At 48.0% G+C, this 23365-nt stretch overlaps 1 protein-coding gene across 2 annotated transcripts in view; it reads right to left on the bottom strand.

Annotated features, from left to right (window-relative positions):
* Positions 1 to 23365, bottom strand: part of GABBR1 (gamma-aminobutyric acid type B receptor subunit 1) — a 345365-nt gene that overhangs the window by 4418 nt on the left and 317582 nt on the right. For both annotated transcript variants that reach the window (XM_077484771.1, XM_077484772.1), the window contains 5 exons: positions 17190 to 17306; positions 15926 to 16019; positions 15606 to 15733; positions 11891 to 12019; positions 2349 to 2492 (listed from right to left, as the gene is read on the bottom strand). In XM_077484771.1, coding sequence (XP_077340897.1) covers positions 2349 to 2492; positions 11891 to 12019; positions 15606 to 15733; positions 15926 to 16019; positions 17190 to 17306 — 612 coding nt within the window. The remainder of the gene's footprint in view (positions 1 to 2348; positions 2493 to 11890; positions 12020 to 15605; positions 15734 to 15925; positions 16020 to 17189; positions 17307 to 23365) is intronic.

The following is a 23365-nucleotide window of genomic DNA, read 5'->3' as shown; positions in this document are numbered from 1 at the left end:
TTATGCGGTAGTATATGGGGGTCCCTGGCGCTATAAAAATCTGCAGCGAACCTAAATACCTACCTGCCTAACTAGCGTCACCTGTGACACTAATACAGCGATCAGAAAAACGATCGCTTATTAGGCTGGGTTCACACTGGAGCGATGCGGGAACGCCACGAATGCGCGGCGGGTTCCCGCATCGCATGCCTCCCGGCGGCAGTTCACACTGCCCTATGCGAACTGCTGGGAGTGTCAGTGAAATGTTACTGACACTCCCAGATCAGTTCGCATATCGCAGTGCGATCTGCAAACTCGGATCGCATGGTGTGAACACCCATGCGATCCGATTCTGCTGCGGGCCAAAAAAAGGGTCCCGTGCGAATTTGCGGCGGGTGCGGCGAATGGCTGAACTCGAATCGCACAGAGATTGGATGTGATTTGCACTGCAGTGCGGTGCGAATCACATCCGTTCTCATAAACCGCTGCAATGTGAACCCAGCCTTAGTGACACTGGCGACGGGGGGTGATCACGGGGTTAAACCTTTATTGGGGGGGTTAGGGGGGTACCTTAGAACTAAAGGGGGCTAACCCTAACTGCCCTAACAGTTATTAGTCACAAATGACACCCGCCGGGTGATCAGGGGGTTAAACCTTTATTAGGTAATAAATGGCGGGTGCCCTGAAACTATAAAAAAATAACTAACCAACCAGCGTCACCTGTAACAGTTATATGGTGATCACTGGTGAAAGGGTTAACTAGGGGGCAATCAGGGGGCTTTATGCGGTAGTATATGGGGGTCCCTGGCGCTATAAAAAGCTGCGGCGAACCTAAATACCTACCTGTCTAACTAGCGTCACCTGTGACACTAATATGGCGATCAGAAAAATGATCGCTTATTAGGCTGGGTTCACACTGGAGCGATGCGGAAACGCCGCGAATCCGCGGCGGGTTCCCGCATCGCATGCCTCCCGGCGGCAGTTCACACTGCCCTATGCGAACTGCTGGGAGTGTCAGTGAAATGTTACTGACACCCCCAGATCAGTTCGCATATCGCAGTGCGATCTGCAAACTCGGATCGCATGGTGTGAACACCCATGCGATCCGATTCTGCTGCGGGCCAAAAAAAGGGTCCCGTGCGAATTTGCGGCGGGTGCGGCGGGTGTGGCGGGTGCGGCGAATGGCTGAACTCAAATCGCACAGAGATCGGATGTGATTTGCACTGCAGTGCGGTGCGAATCACATTCGTTCTCATAAACCGCTGCAATGTGAACCCAGCCTTAGTGACACTGGCGACGGGGGGTGATCACGGGGTTAAACCTTTATTGGGGGGCTTAGGGGGGTACATTAGAACTAAAGGGGGCTAACTCTAACTGCCCTAACAGTTATTACAGTCACAAATGACACCAATGCAAAAAAAAAAAATGACATTGGTGTCACTGTGACTGGGGGGCAGGGGTAATTGGGGGGGTGATCGGGGGGTAAAGGGGGGGTGTGAGTGTGCCTGGCATGTTCTACTGTGTGTGTAGAGTGTTGGTGCAACTCACCGATCCGCTCTCCTCCGTGTCGGAACGAAAAATACCGACACGGAGGAGAGAATACATCACTTCCTCTCCTGTGTTTACATTACAGGAGAGGAAGTGATGTCACGGGGGATTTCTATTCGTCGGGAGCGATCGCGAGGGGGTGGCCATGAATGAATGGCCGCCCCCTCGTCCCGGATCGCTCCCGGACGAAAACCGACCGCCGCAGGCACCGGGCGGGGGCCCGATCGGGCCCCCGACCCGCGGGAGGCAAGGGACGTACATGTAAGCCCTTATGCCTGCCCGTGCCATTCTGCCGACGTACATCGGCGTGCGGCGGTCGGCAACTGGTTAAGTGGTTAAATAAGAATTTTGATGGATTTTGGAGTGCAGCCATTTCTTCAGTGTTGATCGTATGCGGATGGCGAGCCGAGGCGGGCACTCGTGATATCATTAGGCTTCCCGTCTCACCTGGGGCAGCGAGTTCTTTTGTTTGGATGATCACGTGACCACCGTGATTGGATGTCACAGAGGTCACATGATCGGAAGTCAGTCCTGCTGGCTCCTGATCATTACTACAGACCAGAACGGTCTTTGACAGCTCAGTCACTGTGTTGGGAACATGTTGGGAGCTCTCGGCACAGAAACCTTCGCCGCCCATGGACGCCTAACCCTGCATTCTTTGTCGCGGCACCTATGCGTTACAGCGGGAAGAGGTTAAAATGTTTTTGGCTACACTTTTTCCTTATATTAATAGGGCTTTATTTTTATAAATTTTATCAAAGTTACATTTGATTTGATTTGGCTGTATTTTTTTTTGGGGGGTAGTCAGTTCTGTCGCTCACCTCAGCGATAATCCGGCCCAGTTCCTGGTTCTCCCGCTCCAGTAGACGGGACTTTTCCTCTTCGTTATTATTGGTGGATGATCCGGTCTTCAGAGTGTCCTGCTGCTCAGACTGCCACTCTCCCCGGGTGATAAGTCTTCTCATCTGGAGACAAACACATGAAGATCACATGTCAGATCACATGTCAACTAAACACAGTCAAAAACTTCAACTTTTTTATAGAGCTTAAAGAGACCCCATCATCAATTATAAAAAAAATTGCAGGTAAAATCACAGGTGCTTTTAACCCTCTTTTCGGCCACGGTCAAAAGCGCCCCGCTAGCGAGAGAAAAGCACCGATGGGAACTTTGATGTGCGCCCTAATTTAAGGGGGGGGGGACCTTGATATAAGGAGGGACTCAGATGTAAGAGAGGACTCTGATGGGAACCCTGAAGAGATTGAGATCTGTGTTGTAAGGGGGACTCTGATGTTAGGGAGGATTCTGATGGGGTGGAGACCCTAATGTAAGTGGGAACTCTGGTAGGGACCCTAATGTAAGGTAGAATTCTGATGTAAAGGGGGGGACTCTGGTGGAGACCCTAATGTAAGGGGGGACTCTAGTGGGGACCTTAATGTAAGGGGAGGGACTCTGGTGGGGACCCTAATGTAAGGGGGGACTCTAGTGGGGACCCTAATGTAAGGGGGGGGACTCTGGTGGGGACCCTAATGTAAGGTAGAACTCTGATAGGGACCCTGATGTAAGGGGGAACTCTGATGGGGACCCTGATGTTAGGGAGGATTCTTTATGGGGACCCTGATGTAAGAGTGCACTCTTGTGGGGATCCTAATGTAAGGGGGACCCTAATGTAAGGGGGGACTCTGGTAGGGACCATAATGTAAGGTAGAACTCTGATAGGGACCTCGATGTAAGGGGAAACTCTAAAGGGGACCCTGATGTAATGGGAACTCTGATGGGGACCCTGATGTAAGGGGGAACTCTGATGGGGACCCTGATGTAAGGGGGAACTCTGATGGGGACCCTGATGTAAGGAGGAACACTGATGGGGATCCTGATGTAAGGGGGAACTCTGATGGGGAACCTGATGTAAGGGGGAACTCTGATGGGGAACCTGATGTAAGGGGGAACTCTGATGGGGACCCTGATATTAGGGAGGATTCTGAAGGAGACCCTGATGTAAGGGGGAACTCTGATGGGGACCCTGATGTAAGAGGGAATGCTGATGGGGACCCTGATGTAAAGGGGAACTGTGATGAAGACCCTGATGTAAGGGGGAACTCTGATGGGCACCCTGATGTTAGGGATGATTCTGAAGGGGACCCTGATGTAAGGGGGAACTCTGATGGGGGCCCTGATGTAAGAGGGAACTCTGATGGGAACCCTGATGTAAAGGGGAACTGTGATGGAGACCCTGATGTAAGGGGGAACTCTGATGGGGACCCTGATGTAAGGGGGGGCTCTGATAGGGACCCTGATGTAAAGGGGAACTGTGATGGAGACCCTGTTGTAAGGGGGAACTCTGATGGGGACCCTGATGTAAGGGGGGGCTCTGATAGGGACCCTGATGTAAGGGGGAACTCTGATGGGGACCCTGATGTAAGGGGGAACTCTGATGGGGACCCTGATGTAAGGGGGAACTCTGATGGGGACCCTGATGTAAGAGGGAACTGTGATGGAGACCCTGATGTAAGGGGGGGGGGCTCTGATAGGGACCCTGAGGTAAGGGGGAACTCTGATGGGGACCCTGATGTAAGAGGGAACTGTGATGGAGACCCTGATGTAAGGGGGGGCTCTGATAGGGACCCTGAGGTAAGGTAGGCTCTCTTATAGGGACCCTGATGTAAGGGGGACTCTGATGGGGACCCTGTTCTAATGAGGAATTGATAGGAAAGGTGCAGACTGAAGACTGAATTGCAGACTGAATTTATGTTTTTTCAACCTTTATTAACGGCTCAAAATTATTTGGAATTTATTTGCATGTTTTTTTCTCAAGTTCTTTCTTTTATTCTTTTATCATATCATGCCGATTAAAAAAAAAAAACAAAAAAAAAAATAAACATTCAGTTATATCAATTTGATTCCTGTATTAAACTAATTTTTTAGTCCTGCACATGTTTGTAGAATTTGTGATGTGGCCCCTATGCTGAATAGTTTGGGGACCTCTTGCTTGATAACATGACGGAGAGTGTAGTTCCCCTTTAAGTGATCATGGTGATCACACCGTATACTGCCCAGCGTTTATAAATAGCACCGATTTGCGCTGGACGCCTGTACGGCCCCCGACCTCTCGGCTGGTTTCCTGGTTACGGGGATCCCCGCGGAGCTATGAATCCCGTTTATTTATTTACTTTAGAACCCATGTGATATAGGTAAAAGCTAATAAGCCGTCACCATGGCAACTACAGCCTGTAAAAGATCCGTGCAAGTGTCACCAGTACGCGAATCGATGTTACCGGAGAGGTTAAGCCCTTTCTAAGTCAGTAATCGCAGCCCTGAAGGAACGGCCGCCCCTCATTTGGTGTAAACAACCTTAATTGGGAGCTCCGGCCTAATTAAAAATAATATCTTGTGTTGCAGCTAAATTATAGGCGGGTAAAAATAACAAAACAAACGCCATATAACAAAGCCGTCAATTCCTTTAAGCTTTTACAACTGGCAGGAGCTGGCCCTCAGGCCGCATGTACACCTGTGTTTTGCGCTTTGCCACGCGCTTCGGAAACGCACCGCAATCGCGGGTCACGCTGCCATTAATTGGGAATGGCACCCCAAGCGCAGGTAGCAGACATTTGTTGCGTGAAAAAAAAAATTGCACTACAAACTTGCCAAATGCGCACTGAAAAAAAAAGCCCAATGTTCCGCGACCAATACATCTGATGGGGATTCTAAAGTGGGAAGGGGGAAAGGGGAAGGGACCCTGATGTAAGGGGGAACTCTGATGGGGACCCTGATGTAAGGGGGAACTCTGATGGGGACCCTGATGTAAGGGGGAACTCTAAAGGGGACCCTGATGTAAGGGGGGACTCTGATGGGGACCCTGATGTACAAATGCGCACTGAAATAAAAGCCCCACGTTCCGCGACCAATACATCTGATGGGGATTCTGAAGTGGGAAGGGACCCTGATGTAAGGGGGAACTCTGATGGGGACCCTGATGTAAGGGGGGACACTGATGGGGACCTGATGTAAGGGGGAACTCTGATGGGGACCCTGATGTAAGGGGGACTTTGATGGGGACCCTGATGTAAGGGGGGACTCTGATGGGGACCCTGATGTAAGGGGGAACTCTGATGGGGACCCTGATGTAAGGGGGAACTCCGATGGGGACCCTGATGTAAGGGGGGACTCTGATGGGGACCCTGATGTACAAATGCGCACTGAAATAAAAGCCCCACGTTCCGCGACCAATACATCTGATGGGGATTCTGAAGTGGGAAGGGACCCTGATGTAAGGGGGAACTCTGATGGGGACCCTGATGTAAGGGGGGACACTGATGGGGACCTGATGTAAGGGGGAACTCTGATGGGGACCCTGATGTAAGGGGGACTTTGATGGGGACCCTGATGTAAGGGGGGACTCTGATGGGGACCCTGATGTAAGGGGGAACTCTGATGGGGACCCTGATGTAAGGGGGAACTCCGATGGGGACCCTGATGTAAGGGGGGACTCTGATGGGGACCCTGATGTAAGGGGGAACTCTGATGGGGACCCTGATGTAAGGGGGACTTTGATGGGGACCCTGATGTAAGGGGGGACTCTGATGGGGACCCTGATGTACAAATGCGCACTGAAATAAAAGCCCAATGTTCCGCGACCAATACATCTGATGGGGATTCTGAAGGGGGAAGGGGGAAGGGACCCTGATGTAAGGGGGAACTCTGATGGGGACCCTGATGCAAGGGGGAACTCCGATGGGGACCCTGATGTAAGGGGGAACACTAAAGGGGACCCTGATGTAAGGGGGAACTCTAAAGGGGACCCTGATGTAAGGGGGGACTCTGATGGGGACCCTGATGTAAGGGGGGACTCTGATGGGGACCCTGATGTACAAATGCGCACTGAAAAAAAAGCCCAAGGTTTTGCGACCAATACATTTCTGGAGCTTATTTTGGAGGGGGTTGTCGCGCAAGTGAATGAGGGTTAAAGTGTGAAAAGCATGCAAAAACTGCAAACGAGTTACCGCTACACTCAGGTTTTAATGAGGCCTCAAAGGGGAACTAACTAAAGTCCCCAATACGTACCTCTTCTCTAACAGTCCAACACCTGTGAGGTGTAGAGTTGCCACCTCATCCCTTTAAACCTGAACACCTTTGAATTACTCAGGTTCTGAGGTTAATTAAATGCAGACAAGGCACCGAGTGAGTTTAATTACCACCTTAATCAGCCACAGAACCTGTGTAATTAATATGTGTTCGGGTTTAAGGCTGGGCTCACACCGGAGCGACGCGGGAACGCCGCGAATCCGCAGCGTTTTCCCGCATCGCATGCCTCCCGCCGGCAGTTCACACTGCCCTATGCGGACTGCTGGGAGTGTCAGTGAAATGTTAATGACACCCCCAGATCAGTCCGCATATCGCAGTGCGTTCTGCAAACTCGGACAGGAATCGGATCGCATGGTGTGAACATCCATGCGATCCGATTCTGCTGCGGACCAAAAAAAGGGTCCCGTGCGAGTTTGCGGCGGGTGCGATGCGAATTCAGCCATACTATCTGTATGGCTGAACTCGCATTGCACAGAGATCGGATGTGATTTGCACTGCAGTGCGGTGCGAATCACATCCGGTTCTCGCTGCCGCAGCGGTGTGAACCCAGCCTAAAGGGATGAGGTGGCAACCCTAGTGAGGTGCCTCACCACCACCAGCATCTCCAGCATTCTCCCCAGCTTCTTCCTGGTGCTGGTCTTTGGCCGTCTTGATTTGCTGCAGCAGAATGATGTAATTCCCGCTCATGCGCATGCGCAGGAGTGCAGTCATCACAGGCCCCATGTATGCACAGGCAGGTCGGAACATTTTATTGCAGAAGAGACACGGGGGTAGAGCAAGATGGCCAGCATGAAGTCATGCCTCAAGTCCTGATCAGCCCACTTGTTCAAAGGACCAGCATGACAGCCAAGATAGTCAAATTTTCAAGCCTTTATATTTAATTCACAACAGGTTTCATTTGGCAGCATCCCCCTCCTTACTACACCTGTTGTTTCTCTAATTGTGCTCATGAATCTTTTCTTCTCTTCCTTCATTTGGTTTATTTCTCTAAGGGCCACTAAGCATGAATTATAGTTTTATTCCAGAACATTCATGGCTAAGTATGAAAAAGGATTCGTTCGTTTATCGGCCCGGAACAAACTATAAAACAAAGGAGATGCACACTATAATGCCAAAAGGTATTTGGACAAATCACCAAATGATTGAGTTCACGTGTTTAATGCTACAGCATACAGAGGCATTTTGGAAAAATTGTGGACTTCCAACCTTGTGGATGGGGAAGGTCCATCCAGCTCCATAAAGTCATGGTTTGACCAGGTTGGTTTGAGGGAACTCAAGTGGCGTCTAATGCTTTCAACCCTACTGAACGCCTTTGGGATGAAATGGAATGATTGTGAGCCAAGTCTTTTCATCCAAAATCAGTACCAGACCTCACAAATGGCTGAAGGGGAACACAAATGCCTACACACACTCCAGAATCTCATGGAAGACCTTCAACAGAAGAGTGGTGTAGCCACAAAGAAGGAGACAACTCCATATTACTGCCCAGTTTGGGTGAAAGGAACTAAGGTGGCCTCTAAAGCCCCGTACACACGAGCGGACTTTTCAACATCCAAAGTCCGACAGACTGAGTCCGTCAGACTATTCAATCGTGTGTGGGCTGCAACGGACTTTTGACTCGCCAAAGTCCGAAGGACTTTAGAATATGGAACATGCTTCAAATTTTTCCGAAGGAACTCCACCGGACCCGGTCCCTTCGAAAAATTCGCTCGTGTGTATGCTATTCCGACGGACTAAAACCGACGCTAGGGCAGCTATTGGCTACTGGCTATGAACTTCCTTATTCGAATCCAGTCGTACGTCATCACGTTCGAATCCGTCGGAGTTTAGTGTGATTGTGTGTGGCCAAGTCCGCTCAGCCGAAAAGTCCGTCAGAACTCCGTCGGAACTCCGGCAGAACTCCGACGGAACTCCTTCGGAAGTCTGTCGGACATAAGTCCTCTCATGTGTACGGGGCTTTAACTCTGCCTTCAAGCTCACTGAATACCTTTGGGGTGGCTTGAAACATAGATTCTGAGGCAGATCTTCTGACCCAACATCAGTGCCTGGCTTCACAAATGGCTTAAGAGTTCTGCAAAAAAAAGTCAGCAGCTACTAACACTGCAGCTGCTGACTTTTAATAATCGGACACTTACCTGTCTCAGGGTGCAGCGACGCGGGGGGAGCAAAGCCCCGCTCATCTCCTCCTCCTCTCTGCGGCGCTGGCATTGTAAGTGTGGGTGCCCGGCTGTGGCTTCACAGCCGGGCACAAACTGCGCATGTGCAAACAGTGCCGTGACTGGCCAGACAATCTTCTGGGACCTGTGACGTGTCCCAGCTGATTGCCGAGAGGAAGGGGGAGAGGTGATCTCCCTTCTGGTGCCCTAGTGTTCCGGGAGGAAGTGGGAGCTGGGACCCTCTGGAAAGAGGGTACCGCCCCCCCCCCTAAAAAAAAAATGACATGCCAAATGTGGCATGTCAGGGGGTCACCTCCCTTAAAGCAGAAGTTCGATTTTTGGGTGGAACTCTGCTTTAAGAGACACAAATTTCTACAGACACTCCGGAACCTTGTCAGAAGAGTGGTATAGCCACAAAGGAGGGGACAACTCCATATTGTTGCCCAGTTTGGTCGAAAGGAACTCAAGTGAAAGCCTTTGGGATGAATTGGCACACCGATTGTGAGCCGAGTCAGTACTTGACTTCACATATGGCTGAAGGGACACAAATTCCTACAGACACTCTAGAATCTCGTGAAAAGCCTTCAACAGAAGAGTGGTATAGCCGCAATGGAGGTGGAAAACACCATGTTATTGCCCTGTTTGTTGGAAAGGAACTCAAGCAGCCTCTACCTCTGCCTTCAATCCTACTGAACACCTTTGGGATGAATTGGAACACTGATTGTGAGCCCGGTCTTCTCATCCTACATCAGCACCCATAGGAGTACCCATAGGAGTGTGCAGGGGGTGTGCCAGGTGTGCCTGGGCACACCCTAATCACTAGGCGCGGTGCAGATTCCCTCTACTGTCCAGACTAACACCTCCCCGCAGTGCTGCTGGCATCCCTCCTCTCCTCTCCCCCCAGCTACTGTGGGGGATATTTCAGGATGGAGAATGGGGAAGGGGGTAGTAAATATGTAATTTACCAGCCTCTTCCTTTTCTAAATGAATACAGTGAACACACTCACTCACGGTGTTCATTCATAACTGTGTTTACTATGCTTTGGTTTGTGAATGAACAGGAAGCCGCTTAGCATAGAGTACTGCCTATTCAAGGCCCGTGTACCTGAGGCTGTAGAGAAAGGCACAGGCATGTACTGGCCATCGGGACTACCGGGAGATTCCCGGTGGGCCGATGGCTCAGTGGGCCAGTCAGGTACAGTCCTGGAGCCGCTCCTCTTTGACAGTGAGTGATTGCGATTTCACTCCTGTCAGGAGGAGCAGCTTCCGCCATATGCTAGAGAGAGCATTAGGTTTTCTGCTCCCTCCAGCCTGCAGGGGGAGATAGATGGCCGGCAGACTTTCCTTCCTCTCTCCCCTATCAGTTATTATCACATGGCTAAAGAGAGGAAGAAGAGAAGCTGCCTTCAGAACTGTAAGTACACGTGGGAGGGGGACACTCTGATGTAATGGGGCTGGTGATGGGGCTCTGATGTAAGGGGGTGCTGATGGGAATCTGATGTAAGGGGGTGCTGATGGGAATCTGATGTAAGGGGGCACTGATGGGACACTGATGTAAGGGGGTGCTGATGAGACTCTGATGTAAGGGGGCTGGTGATGAGACTCTGATGTAAGGGGGCTGGTGATGAGACTCTGATGTAAGGGGCTGCTGATGGGACTCTGATGTAAGGGGCTGCTGATGGGACTCTGATGTAAGGGGCTGCTGATGGGACTCTGATGTAAGGAGGTGCTGATGGGACTCTGATGTAAGGAGGTGCTGATGGGACTCTGATGTAAGGAGGTGCTGATGGGACTCTGATGTAAGGGGCTGGTGATGGGACTCTGATGTAAGGGGCTGGTGATGGGACACTCAAAATGTAAGTGGGCCGGTCTGGATGAAGTCCAGGGCCAAATTTCTGTCCCAGTCCAGCCCTGGAAAGGCATGTGTGTTTGAGCTTTGGGGTGCACACCCTAATGTCCGTACCTGACCCCCCAAATGGCTGAAGGGACACAAAGTCCTACAGACATTCCAGAACCCCATGGAAAGCCTTCAACTGAAGAGTTGTATAGCCACAAAGGAAGGGACAACTCCATATTATTGCCCATGGTTTTGACATGGAATGTCCAACAAGCTCATGTACTTGTGATGGTCAGGTGTCCAGAAATGTATCTATCTATCTATATGTATCTGTATGAAATGTTCTATTCTTCTCTATAAAGGAATCTCACAAATGCAAAATGTCCCAGTTTAGCCGGCAGTTTCCTGCTTGTGAAATTCTTACCTCCTTGCTGCAGTGGTTCTGCTGGACGTGTGGTTCTATTCACACGTTCTGCTGACTTCTGTGTTCACCTATGGACGTCGCCTGCTCTACTGTGGATTTATATCACTTTTCCTTTAATCACTTCCTGGTCCACCTCCCAGTCTGCTTCTCTATATATACACATTCTCAGTACAGTTCCCGTTGCCTGAGCAACTTCCTAGTTTCTCTGTGTTCCTGCTTTCCCATGTATTACTTGTATTTTGACTTCCTGTATACTGACCCCAATTTCATCTAACGTTTTTGCCTGCCCTGACCTCAGCTTTTTTTTCCCTCTTCTGTCTCCTGCCATATGTACTCTGCACTAGTGAGAGGTCTCCGCATCTTCAGCGGGGCTTACCTGGAGGCCATGGCCTGGTTCCAGTCTGCTACAAGTCCATCCCCACCATCAGAGGCCCCATAGAAGAAGGAAGCTGGGGCTTAGACTATGCGCCCCGGGGAACCCCGAGTTGGCCTTCTACAAGGGCTTGCTATCATAGGAGTCTGACACAAAACTTACAGTTGTCCCTAGGCCAGAAGGTGAATGGAAATCTTCCTTTGAGGAGTTCTGGTGACAACTATCTAAGAGAGGATTTCCTCTTTTGGAGGTATTTCTTCTCATTTACTGTTATGTTCCCTGAGTCAAGAAGGTGAAGAAACCAGAGAGGAGTTTTTCCCATTCCCTACTTTATACAAGGCAAAACAAAAATAAGTAGATAAACTTTAAAGTTAAATAACTTGATTTTTGCTTAAAAGTCCTTGTGATTTCTCACTACCAAAGAACTCTAGTAGAACCTCACACAGAATCAGTTTAAAGGGACCATTGGATGACAGCTCATGGTGTTTCTTACCTTAGGTACGAAGAGGACAACTAGGGTGATGTAGGCCGAAAAGACGATGGCCAAAGATGCAAATGCAAAGCAGGCATCCTGTTGACTACTGAGGATCATGGTGACTGGTGCAGTTATTAGACACAAGACCTAAACAAAAAGGATAAAAGAAAGGGGGAAGATTGTCAGAGCAGAAGAAAGCCTTCAATTCTGGAGTGTGTGTGTGTGTGTGTGTGTGTGTGTGTGTGTGTGTGTGTGTGTGTGTGTGTGTGTGTGTGTGTGTGTGTGTGTGTGTGTGTGTGTGTGTGTGTGGAACTCCCTACATGAATAGTCATATGACTTGATGGTTATAAGCTCAATTTCATTTGGTAGTCAAATATAATGTAACTATACAGCTGACATGTTTTTGGGGATCAAAGTACTTCCTTCTTCAGGGCTACCTGAACCACAAAGTCACAACGTTAATGTAAGTTGGTTTTAACCCACCACTCACAAATGACATGATTTACGCCGCGTACACACGACCGGACTTTTCGACAGCAAAGGTCAGACGGTACGAATCCGTCAGGCAATTCGATCATGTGTGGGCTCCATTGGACCTTTGCTGTCCAAAAATCTAACAGACTTTAGAAATAGAACATGTTTCAAATTTTTTCGCCGGACCCAGTTCCTATGGAGAAATCCACTCGTCTGTATGCTAGTCCGATGGACGAAAACCGACACTAGGGCAGCTATTGGCTACTGGCTATGAACTTTCTTATTCTAATCCGGTCGTACATCATCACTTTCAAATCCATTGGACTTTAGTGTGATTGTGTGTGGCCAAGTCTGTCGGAACTCTGCCGAAAGTCCGGTCGTGTGTACGCGGCATTAGACTGATTACGTCAAAGGAACTCTTTCAAGGTGGGTTCCTTGTTAACTTAGAAAATGGTGGTGTGTTGAGTGCCAAAGTATCAGTACTCAGAGATGGTGTAGTCCAAATGTAATAGCATGAAACACTACAATGCTTTTAAGAGGACTCAGAGATGCCTTTCTTTCGGGCTCAAAGTTTGGAAGGCAGTCAAGATCTATATGCTCTGAACTCTTGTTCTTGTGTGAACAAGCTGTAAGGTGGCAGAAAACAATAGAAGAGGCAGTCTGGTTCAAGACAAGGGACTCCAGCCTCTGGATTGCCTTTATCCTACATATACATATAGATCCACAGTTAGCACTTATGATATATACCATTGCTTAATAAGCCCCTATTATAAAAGGCTAAGTCCTAACTGATTGCACTGCTATCCCTTTGAGGCATTGCTTCCCTGGTAATTTCTTGAATTTTGTGTTCTTCACGTTTGTATGAGTTTTCTCCTGAAACATACTCTCGCCTTATTTCCCGCTAATCTAGCCATAGCATACTTCCCAACTTTTTTAAATGGGAATGAGGGACACCTATTAGCAAAAAAGTATGTATGCATAGGACACACTCCCTGTCACGCCCCCTGAAAGGAGAATTATACAAAAAATACTTTTAAAGTGGAAGTAAACCCATGGATTTAAACAGTTAAAAAAAAGGCATGCTGGGAATGCTAACTGCACATTGGCTGTGCTCTCAGCCAAACTATCAAACCATCCAATGGCTGGTGTCATAACCAATCACATGTGCAGCACCATAGCAGTCGAAGATTAAACAGAGGCAAAGATGGCGGCTTCCTTGGCTGAAAACGATAGGGGAGTTTACTTCCACTTTAACCACTTCCCGACCAGCGCACGACGATGTACGTCGACAGAATGGCACGGGCAGGCATATTGGCGTATAGGTACGTCCAATATTCAATGCCGCCCTGCCATCGGGAGCGCGCCGCTGGCGGCGCGCTCCCGCGCTGGTCGGCACCCCCGTGAGTCCGGTCGCGGGACCCGCGGACTCGATCGCCGCGGGCATCCCCGCGATTGTCTCACGGAGCAGCCAAATGGAGGAAATGCTGTGTAAACAACATTTCTCCATTCTGCCTAGCAACTAGTGACGCTGATCTCTGCTCCATGTGATTGGAGCAGAGATCAGTGTTCACTAAATGAAAGCCCAACCCCCCCCCCCCCACAGTTAGTAACACACCCCTAGGAACACTTAACCCCTACACTGCCACCCACTGGTTAACCCCTTCACTGCCAGTGTCATTTACACAGGAATCACTGCATTTATATAGCAGTGATTACTGTATAAATGACAATGGTCCCAAAAATGTGTCAAAAATGTCCGATGGGTCCCCCACAATGTCACAGTCACAATAAAAATCGCTGATCGCCGCCATTACTAGTTAAAAAAAAATAATAAAAAATTATTAATAAAAATGCTATAAAACTATCCCTATTTTGTAAACGCTATAACTTTTGCGCAAACCAATCAATAATCGCTTATTGCGATTTTTTTTTTACCAAAAATATGTAGAAGAATACGTATCGGCCTAAACTGAGGGAAAAAAATGTTTTTTTATATATTTTTGGGGGATATTTATTATAACAAAAAGTAAAAAATAATGTGTTTTTTTTCAAAATTGTCGCTCTATTTTTTTTTATAGCGCAAAAAATAAAAACCGCAGGGGTGATCAAATACCACCAAAAGAAAGCTCTATTTGTAGGAAAAAAAGGACGTCAATTTTGTTTAAAAGTGGTCTGGTCTTTGACCAGCAAAATGGTCCGGTCTGCAAGTGGTTAAGGCTGCACTTTGGCTGTTGTGGGTGCTTTGGGTTGCACTGAAGTTTCCCACCATTTCTATTTCAATAATATTTATTGAACGAGTTTTTTTTTTTTTTTTTACAAAGTTTAAAAGGCAGACATTTCCATAAAAGAATAAGGCCTATAGTTGGCCCCTCTTGTTTTATAAAAGAGCAAAATCGCTACGCAGGTGGCATAAAGTGTCAACTTGGAAATAATGACAATAAACTTCAGGAATACTATACTGACCGTTATAGGATCACCAGTAGGAAGTTGCATCAACGTTACAAACATTTAAAAAAAAGACTCAGTTTGTGGGTTAAATTCAAGGCTATTCAGTGAAGGAGAAACTAGTTTCCCTCAGAGAGGACCCCCCCCCAACCCTCCCACCATTCCCGTGGAGGTGGATAATGAATAGTTAATCCCAACAAGCTCAAAACTATTTCCTCAGCTACATAACAATTGAGGGGCAGATTGCATAAAAATATAAAGAAAGGGGTGGGAGGGGAGACTCCCCAATTCAAAATATCCTCGGGGAATAGATGGAAAGTGCAAGCAGGGCCGTACAGAAAAGAGAAAGGGGGGGATTAAAAGTAGAAGAGTAGAAATAAACAGAGAAAGGGGAATCGGGATCCACACTCTCGTCCACCACCAGAGTACTCCCTACGTAGGAGTTTGAAGATATTGAATCCATGGATTCCAGACTCTCTGGAATCGGACAGCAGTGTCATGAAGTATGCTGGCCAGCTTTTCATTAGTCATTATCCAGATGAGCTTACGCTTCATTAGAGCCAACTCAACCACAAGTTTCCTCTAGGCAGTGGAGATAGCTATTTTGGCCACCAGAAACATAAAGTATTTTAGAGCCTGTGTATGTCGAGGTATCCCCTCCACAGGTTCATTAAGTAAAGCTATTTTGGGGTCTTTGATAATATTCACCATGGTTACAGAGTATAATAAGGCGTGGGCTCTGATCCAGAATCGCCACATTTTACCACATGACCACCACGTGTGGAACATGTCTCTCACCATTTCTGAAACTTACTGCTACATTGTATATGGCCATCCCCACCGCGCGATGGTCATTGATCTTCTCAGTGGAGACGCTCTTTGTCTCGTAGGCCAGGAATATACCAAGCAAAAGAAGAAGACCCTTGGAACCGTACACAATACCTAAAGAAAAGGAACAGTGAAGAGGTTGAACATCTAAGGTATGATGTTGCCAGTGATTGGGGATATCAGGAGGTAATTCTGAATCGAAAGAATAGCATAACATCTACGTATATCATAACACAGAGATGTGGAACATATAGGACATTCCACAATTAATTTTAAGAGAAGAGATTAGGAAACTATGGAACTCACCAAGCCAAGTGTTCATCTTCACAGAGCTACAATGTTCCAGCTGAGGGAGGATGAGGACATCCAGGTCTCCACGAGGCTCTTCTTTAGTAAACTCCTGTTTTTTAGTATAAATATTTTTTATGATTACTATACATAGTCTATACAGTATACTATATGCAGGGCAGGATTTAGGGTGGTGGGGGCCCCTGGGCTTGAGTCACTTTTGGGCCCTACCTTCTATACATTACAGTGTTTATCGGCATATAACAGTGTAGCCTTGCCATTTGCAGCCTTGCCCCAGTGTCATTGGCAGCCTTGTCATTGCAGTCTTGAAGTTTAAAAATGGTGCCACCGAGATACAGTGTTCTGTGCGGCTCTCGGGTCCTCTTGCAGTCCTGAGTGGAGCCGAGAGTAGCCAAGTGTACTCGGCTCGGCTCACAGTCATGCCCAGTCCCCGTGTTATGTCCATCATAGGGCGGGACTGGGTGTGACTGTGAGCGGAGCAGAGCCGAGTACACTCGGCTATGTATCTCGGCGGGGGCCATGGGGCCCCTATTGGGTGGGGCCCATGGGCTTGAGCCCAGTCAAGCCCAATGGTAAGTCCAGCCCTGACTATATGGCAGCTGTGTTGCAAGAGGTGAAGAGAGCCTGGCGTTGCAGAGAAGACCCTTCACATATCAAATTTTTATTAAACATCAGAACCTCGTGGTTCAGGTATATTTTATTAAAACAACTCACAATACGTGGTACAAAACTGACAAGGGATGAGTTTAGCTTTTGGTTTTCCGAAACTGGTCTAAGGCGCTGAATGGGTGAAAGTTTCAAGTTTAGCAAAATCGAAGGTGAAAATCATAATTTCACTATGAAATCAATCTTGTCAAAATGGGCACGATCATCCTTGCCCAGCATCTATGGTACAATGAGTTAGAATAGGCCTTATGCTATGAGTTTATCATTATGCGTGAATGGTACGGTGTGTTTGTAGAAGGCTCTATTATGCACGCCATACATGGGTCAAATTCTGAACACATTTTCTTTTGAAAATCAGAAATTTTGTGCATTTTGTAAACTGGTGGTGCCACCATTGATTTTGAAATACGACCAACCAAGCCTTAAGTTTCACCCCATGTTGCTACAGAAAAGAATTTTCGTGGCCGGGAATCTTCTTTTCTTTCCAGGTCAGAGCTCATGGATATTTATTTTTTGATTTATATTTCCCACACGATTCTTCCATCATTGATTAGAAACATTTTGGATGCACCTCCCCTCCCCTTTGTTCACTTACCTCAATAGCCCTCTGCAGAGGATCCACAATCTGCCAGATCCCTAGTGTGATGACATCCAGACCCAACAGCAAGGACACCGTACTATACAACTTCCAGGGCTCCAACGTCTGAGATTGCTGGGAAGAAGACACACAACACACTCAGAACTGCTATACACATTACAGAAGGTGAAGAATTCCAGAATCCTGCATGATCCAGACAAACCACGAAAACACTTTATACAGTGCGGAGAAATTTAATTATATTAACTGACCACAACAACGCTGTACACTAATGAAATTTATATCATTTGCTTCCCACTAATAGAGCTTTCTTTTTGTGGTTTTTGATCTCCATTGGGTTTTTTGTTTTTTGTGCTATAAACAAAAAAAGACCAAAAATGTTGAACATTTTTCTGCTATAAAAGATATCCAATAAAAAATGTAAAAAAAAAAAATCAAATTTCTTCACAAATGAAATGAAAAAAAAAAATCCCAATAAACGTATATTGATTGGTTTGCGTGAAAGTTAGACCATCTACAAACTATGGGATATATACTGGAATTTTTATTTACAGTATTTATACAGTGTACAGTGTTTTTCATTCAAAAAGTTATAACAAGTACAAAATTAACATTTATCATCTTAATGCAAAGTAGCTGTACGGGTGTTGGGTTGATTATGGGTCAGTTACATCATACATTGACTTGTACTTTTGGGAGGTTAAATGTATCCCTGTCCCCCCCCCCCCCCCCTAGGTTCATTCGGTGAGGACAGACCTGTAGCGGGCATTACATGTGAATTAAAGCGGGAGTCCACCGGGACTCCGCGTTTTTTTTTTTTTTTAAAGCCAGCAGCTACAAATACTGCAGCTGCTGACTTTTAAAATAGTGACACTTACCTGTCCAGCGCGCCCGCGATGTCGGCACCCGAAGCCGATCTCTAGATCGTCTGTAAGGTGCTGCCGCCGCCATCTTGGGTATGGGAATCAGGAAATGGAGCCTTTCGGCTTCATTTTCCGGTTCCCTACTGCGCATGCGCGAATCGTGCTGCGCAATAAGGACGGTCCCCGCTGCCTCTGGGATCTGTGTGTTTCCCAGCAGGCAGCGGGGCACTTGTGGAAAGGGGCGGGCACTTGCGGAAAGGGGCGTAATCTACGCCCCTTTCCGCAGAGAGCTATCCCGGAAGTGGGTGCAGAATACCTGTACTGTACAGGTATCTGCACCCCCCTCCCCCCTGAAAGGTGCCAATTGTGGCGCCGGTGTTCTGCCTAATAGAGTCCGCCCATCAAATGGTGTCCGCTCCGTACTGCGCATGCTACTCCGAAGCTGAACGGCGCCTGCGCCGTGAGTGGAGGTGGTAGCCCCACCATCCAAGCGGACATAGGGTTGTGAATTTTAGATGGCCCCTCGCTTTTTTATTCTAACTCTATGTCCACTTGGATAGTGGGGATAGAACCTGGACTCACGGCGCAGGCGCCGTTCATCCTCGGCAATTTTCGGAATCTGTGTTCCTGTGTACTGCGCATGCGCAGTACGCAGGGGACACTATCTTATGGAGGACGCTATTTGACAAGACACCGGAGAGGGGGAGGGTTCCGATGAGCGGAGGTCCACCTCCGCTTTAAGCCTGAGATAGAAAACAAAAAGTAGGAGCCCCCTCTAAATGGTGCACAAATATGCTTCAACGTGTCACTCTGAGAACTGAGAGGGGAGGCCCCTTCTCCCTCCGTCACCTCCACTACTAGGTGAGACCAACTAAATTAACCTCTAAGTGGGTCCAGAGGCCCCCGGTTGGTCCGCGAGCCCCTGAAGGCCAGCTCCAATTAAAGGTAGAGAGAGAAGAAGAAGAAGAAAAAAAAAAAAAAAGGGTAGAAAGAAAAGTAGAGGATAGTGGGGGAAGGGGGGGGCGCCCCGACCCCGGAGAGGAGAACCTCTGAGCCACTCCCATCTCACTATGTGGCCGAGAGGGTAGTTGATCCAGGGGTCCCATATTTTATTACACCGAGCTACCTTATCGTTTAAGATCGCCGAGAGGCATTCATTCTCCATTATCCGTGATAGTTTTGATTTTAGCAGGTGAAAAGGGATCCCTGTGGATTTCTAAGATTTTGCAATCACTATTCTTGCTGCAACGAATATAAAAGCTATAAGTTAAGCAATCCCATTCAAACTCATGTTAAACAGAAGTCAGTACACACCTGTCATCATTTAAAGTTCCTCTGGTTATCCCCCAAATAAAGTTCAGCTGTTCTAGTAGGTCTTTCCTGACATTTTTCTTAGTCGCATCCTACAGCAAAAGCCATGGTCCGCAGAGAACTTACTAAGCATCAGAGGGATCTCGTTGTTAAAAGGTATCAGTCAGGAGACGGGTACGAAAGAATTTCCAAAGCATTAGATATACCATAGAGCGCAGCGAAGACCGTCATCATCAAGTGGAGAAAATACGGCACAAGAGTGGCATTACCAAGAACTGGAAGTCGCTCCAAAATTGGTGAAAAGATGAGAAGAAAAGTGGTCAGGGAGGCTGCCAAGAGGCCTACAGCAACATTAGAGGAGCTGTAGGAATATCTGGCAAGTACTGGCTGTGTGTGGTACTTGTGACAACAATCTCCCGTAGTCTTCATATGTCTGGGCTGTGGGGTAGAGTGGCAAGACGGAAGCCTTTTCTTACAAAGAAAAACATCCAAGCCCCGGCTAAACTTTGCAAAAGCACATCTGAAGTCTCCCAAAAACCATGTGGGAAAATGTGCTTTGGTCTGATGAAACCAAGGTTGAACTTTTTGGCCATGATTCCCAATAATATGTTTGGCGCAAAAACAACAATGGACATCACCAAAAGAACACCATACCCACCGTGAAGCATGGTGGTGGCCCCATCATGCTTTGGGGCTGTTTTTCTTTAACTGGAACAAGGGCCTCAGTCAAGGTAGAGGGAATTATGAACAGTTCCAGATACCATAATAAATACAAGGTTTCTAAGGGACTTAAAGTGGTTGTAAACCCTTACAAACCACTTTGACCTACAGGTAAGCCTAGATTAAGGCTTTCCTGTAGGTCCAAGAAATATCTCCTAAACCTACACGGTTTAGGAGATATTTGCCCGAAGACAGGCACCGCTGTCTACGGCGCATGCGCCGTAGACAGCGGCGCGCAGGCGCACTGAGCGCGGCATTTCCAACAACGGAGCTGCCGCGCGTGTCGGCTCCCGTGCGCATGCGCGGGAGTGACGTCATCACGGCTCCGCCGAATGACAGCGGCGGAGCTGCGAGACCCCACCGAAAAGATGGATGCGGCGGACTACAGGGGACAGCGGTGACATCGCTGGCTCCTGTGTCAGGTAAGTGACACATAATGGTCTACTATGCGATGCATAGTAGCTAGGGATGAGCTTCGTGTTCGAGTCGAACGTACGTTCGACTCGAACATTGGCTGTTCGTGCGTTCGGCGAATTCCAAACGTTTTGGCCGTTCGCGTCAAAATTCGAGTGACGCGCGCGCGGACCACAATGCACTGCATTGGCGCAGTGCATTGCTGTCCGATGATTGGCCAAGCATGCACTGTGACCCCGCATGCTTGGCCAATCGCAGCGCCGGCAGCGAGGAGAGCCATGATTGGCCACAGGCATCCTGCCTGTGGCCAATCATAGCTCAGGCTGTGTAGTGCACGCCCCACACTATATAAGGCCGCCTTTAAGGCGGCCTCCTGTAGTGTGTTACTTTGCATCTGAAGCAGTGGGTGTTCTGTGTACCTTCAACACAGTACACACCAATCGTTTTTGGCTGATTTCCTATCTTGCTGCTGTGTAGTGGTTGTTGTCTGTGCCCTGACCGCAGTATACACCACTATATTCACCTCACCTATATAGCTAGTGATCTAGCTTTATCCACTTAACAACTGCCCATTGCCGATTAACGGCTTCAGGGCGGTTGTTTAACTCAGAGAGGCCGTTAATTAACGGCCTCCCAGAATTCTGCTCTCGCGTGCCCCGAGGTGTGCGCACTCGAGAGCATCCGTGACCGCCGGGTCCATAGGACCCGGCGCATCACGGTAAACGGCCGCTCATAGCGGCCGTTTACCACGTGATTGCTCCGTCAAATGACGGAGTGATCACTTGGAAACAAACCGGCGTCATGTTATGACGCCTGTTCCTCCCTCCCCTTTCTGTATCGATCGGTACAGCGGAGGGGAAAGAGATCGGTGTCAGCAGCGATGTGGGCTGCATCTGCAGTGCCCACATCGCTGCTCACCGAATTTAACCCCTCAATTCCCTGCCAATACTCTGCAATACCAGTGCATACTCTGCAGTACCCTGCCATTACTCTGCAGTACCCCGCCATTACTCTGCAGTGCAGTACCCCGCCATTACTCTGCAGTGCAGTACCCCGCCATTACTCTGCAGTACCCCGCCATTACTCTGCAGTACCCCGCCATTACTCTGCAGTGCAGTACCCCGCCATTACTCTGCAGTGCAGTACCCTGCCATTACTCTGCAGTACCCCGCCATTACTCTGCAGTACCCCGCCATTACTCTGCAGTGCAGTACCCCGCCATTACTCTGCAGTGCAGTACCCCGCCATTACTCTGCAGTGCAGTACCCCGCCATTACTCTGCAGTGCAGTACCCTGCCATTACTCTTCAGTACCCCCCATTACTCTGCAGTGCAGTACCCCGCCATTACTCTGCAGTGCAGTACCCTGCCATTACTCTGCAGTGCAGTACCCTGCCATTACTCTTCAGTACCCCCCATTACTCTGCAGTAACCCCCATTACTCTGCAGTACCCCCCAATACTCTGCAGTACCCTGCCATTACTCTGCAGTACCCCGCCATTACTCTGCAGTACCCCCCATTACTCTGCAGTAACCCTCATTACTCATTACAATTAGGAAACCGGGCCACACGATGAGACTGGAGGAGAAGCAATTTAAGCTTAAACAGAGCGGGGGTGTTTTTCACTGTCAGGGCGATGAGGATGTGGATCTCTCTTCCACAATTGGTGGTGTCAGCGGGGAGTATTGCAATTCTTAAAAGTCTCTTAGATGTGCATCTTATGGAACACAATATACAGGGATATGGGAAATGACACTGACACATGTGCACCTACACGGGTTGAACTGGATGGACTGTTGTCTTTATTCAATCTTAACTACTATGTAACAGTGACGCTAATACAGTGATCAGTGCTAAACATATACACTGTCACTGTACTAATGACACCGGCTGGGAAGGGGTTAATGTCTGGGCCAATCAAAAGGATAAATGTATGCCTAGCCAGTCTTTATATGTGTACTGTGAGCTGCTTTTACTAAGGTATGTGCTGGCTTTGATTCCCTGCTTTGTACTAGTAAGTAATGCAGAGTTCAGGGGTCAGTAGTTTGTCACACACAGTGTAGAGGTCAGTAGTATGTAATGCAGAGTTCCGGTTCCGCAAAGTGTGGGGGCCAGTAGTAAGCAATGCAGAGTGCAGAGGTCAGTAGTAAGTTACACAAAGTGCAGGGGTCGTTAGTCTGTCACACAGAGTGTAGAGATCAATAGTAAGTAATGCAGAGTTCAAGGGTCAGTAATAAGTGATGCAGAATTCAGTAGCCTGTAATGCATAGTGAAGAAGTCAGTAGTAAGTAATGTAAAGCGCAGGGGTCAGTAGTAAGTAACAAAAAGTGCAGGAGTCAGTAGTAAGTAATGCAGAGTGAAGGGGTCAGTAGTCTGTCTGTAGTCAGACACAGAGTGTAGGGATCAGTAGTAACTAACTGAGAGTGCAGGGGTCAGTAATATGTAATGTAGATTACATGGGTCAGTAATAACTAATGTAGAGTGCAGGGGCCAATAGTATGTACAGTAGAGTACAGAGATCAGCAGTATGTAAAATAGAGTACAGAGGTCAGCAGTATGTAAGGTAGAATACGAATACTAATGCAGAGTGCAGGGGTTAGTAGTATGTAATGTAGATTACATGGGTCAGTAATAACTAATGTAGAGTACAGAGGTCAGTAGTATGTACAATAGAGTATAGAGGTCAGTAGTATGTAGAGTGCAGGGGTCAGTTGTATAGAACAAATAGTTCAGAGTTCCTAGATAAATAATGCACAGTTCAGTGGTCGGGAATAGCTAATGAAGAGTGCAGAGGTTAGTAGTATGTAATGTAGATTATATGGGTCAATAATAACTAATGTAGAGTGCATGGGTCAGTAAAAACTA

Source organism: Lithobates pipiens, unplaced genomic scaffold (assembly GCF_037356315.1).
Source record: "Lithobates pipiens isolate NorthernLeopardFrog02 unplaced genomic scaffold, aLitPip1_a1.2 Scaffold_1, whole genome shotgun sequence".
Classification (NCBI taxonomy): domain Eukaryota; kingdom Metazoa; phylum Chordata; class Amphibia; order Anura; family Ranidae; genus Lithobates; species Lithobates pipiens.
This window is presented reverse-complemented; position numbering and strand designations above follow the sequence as displayed.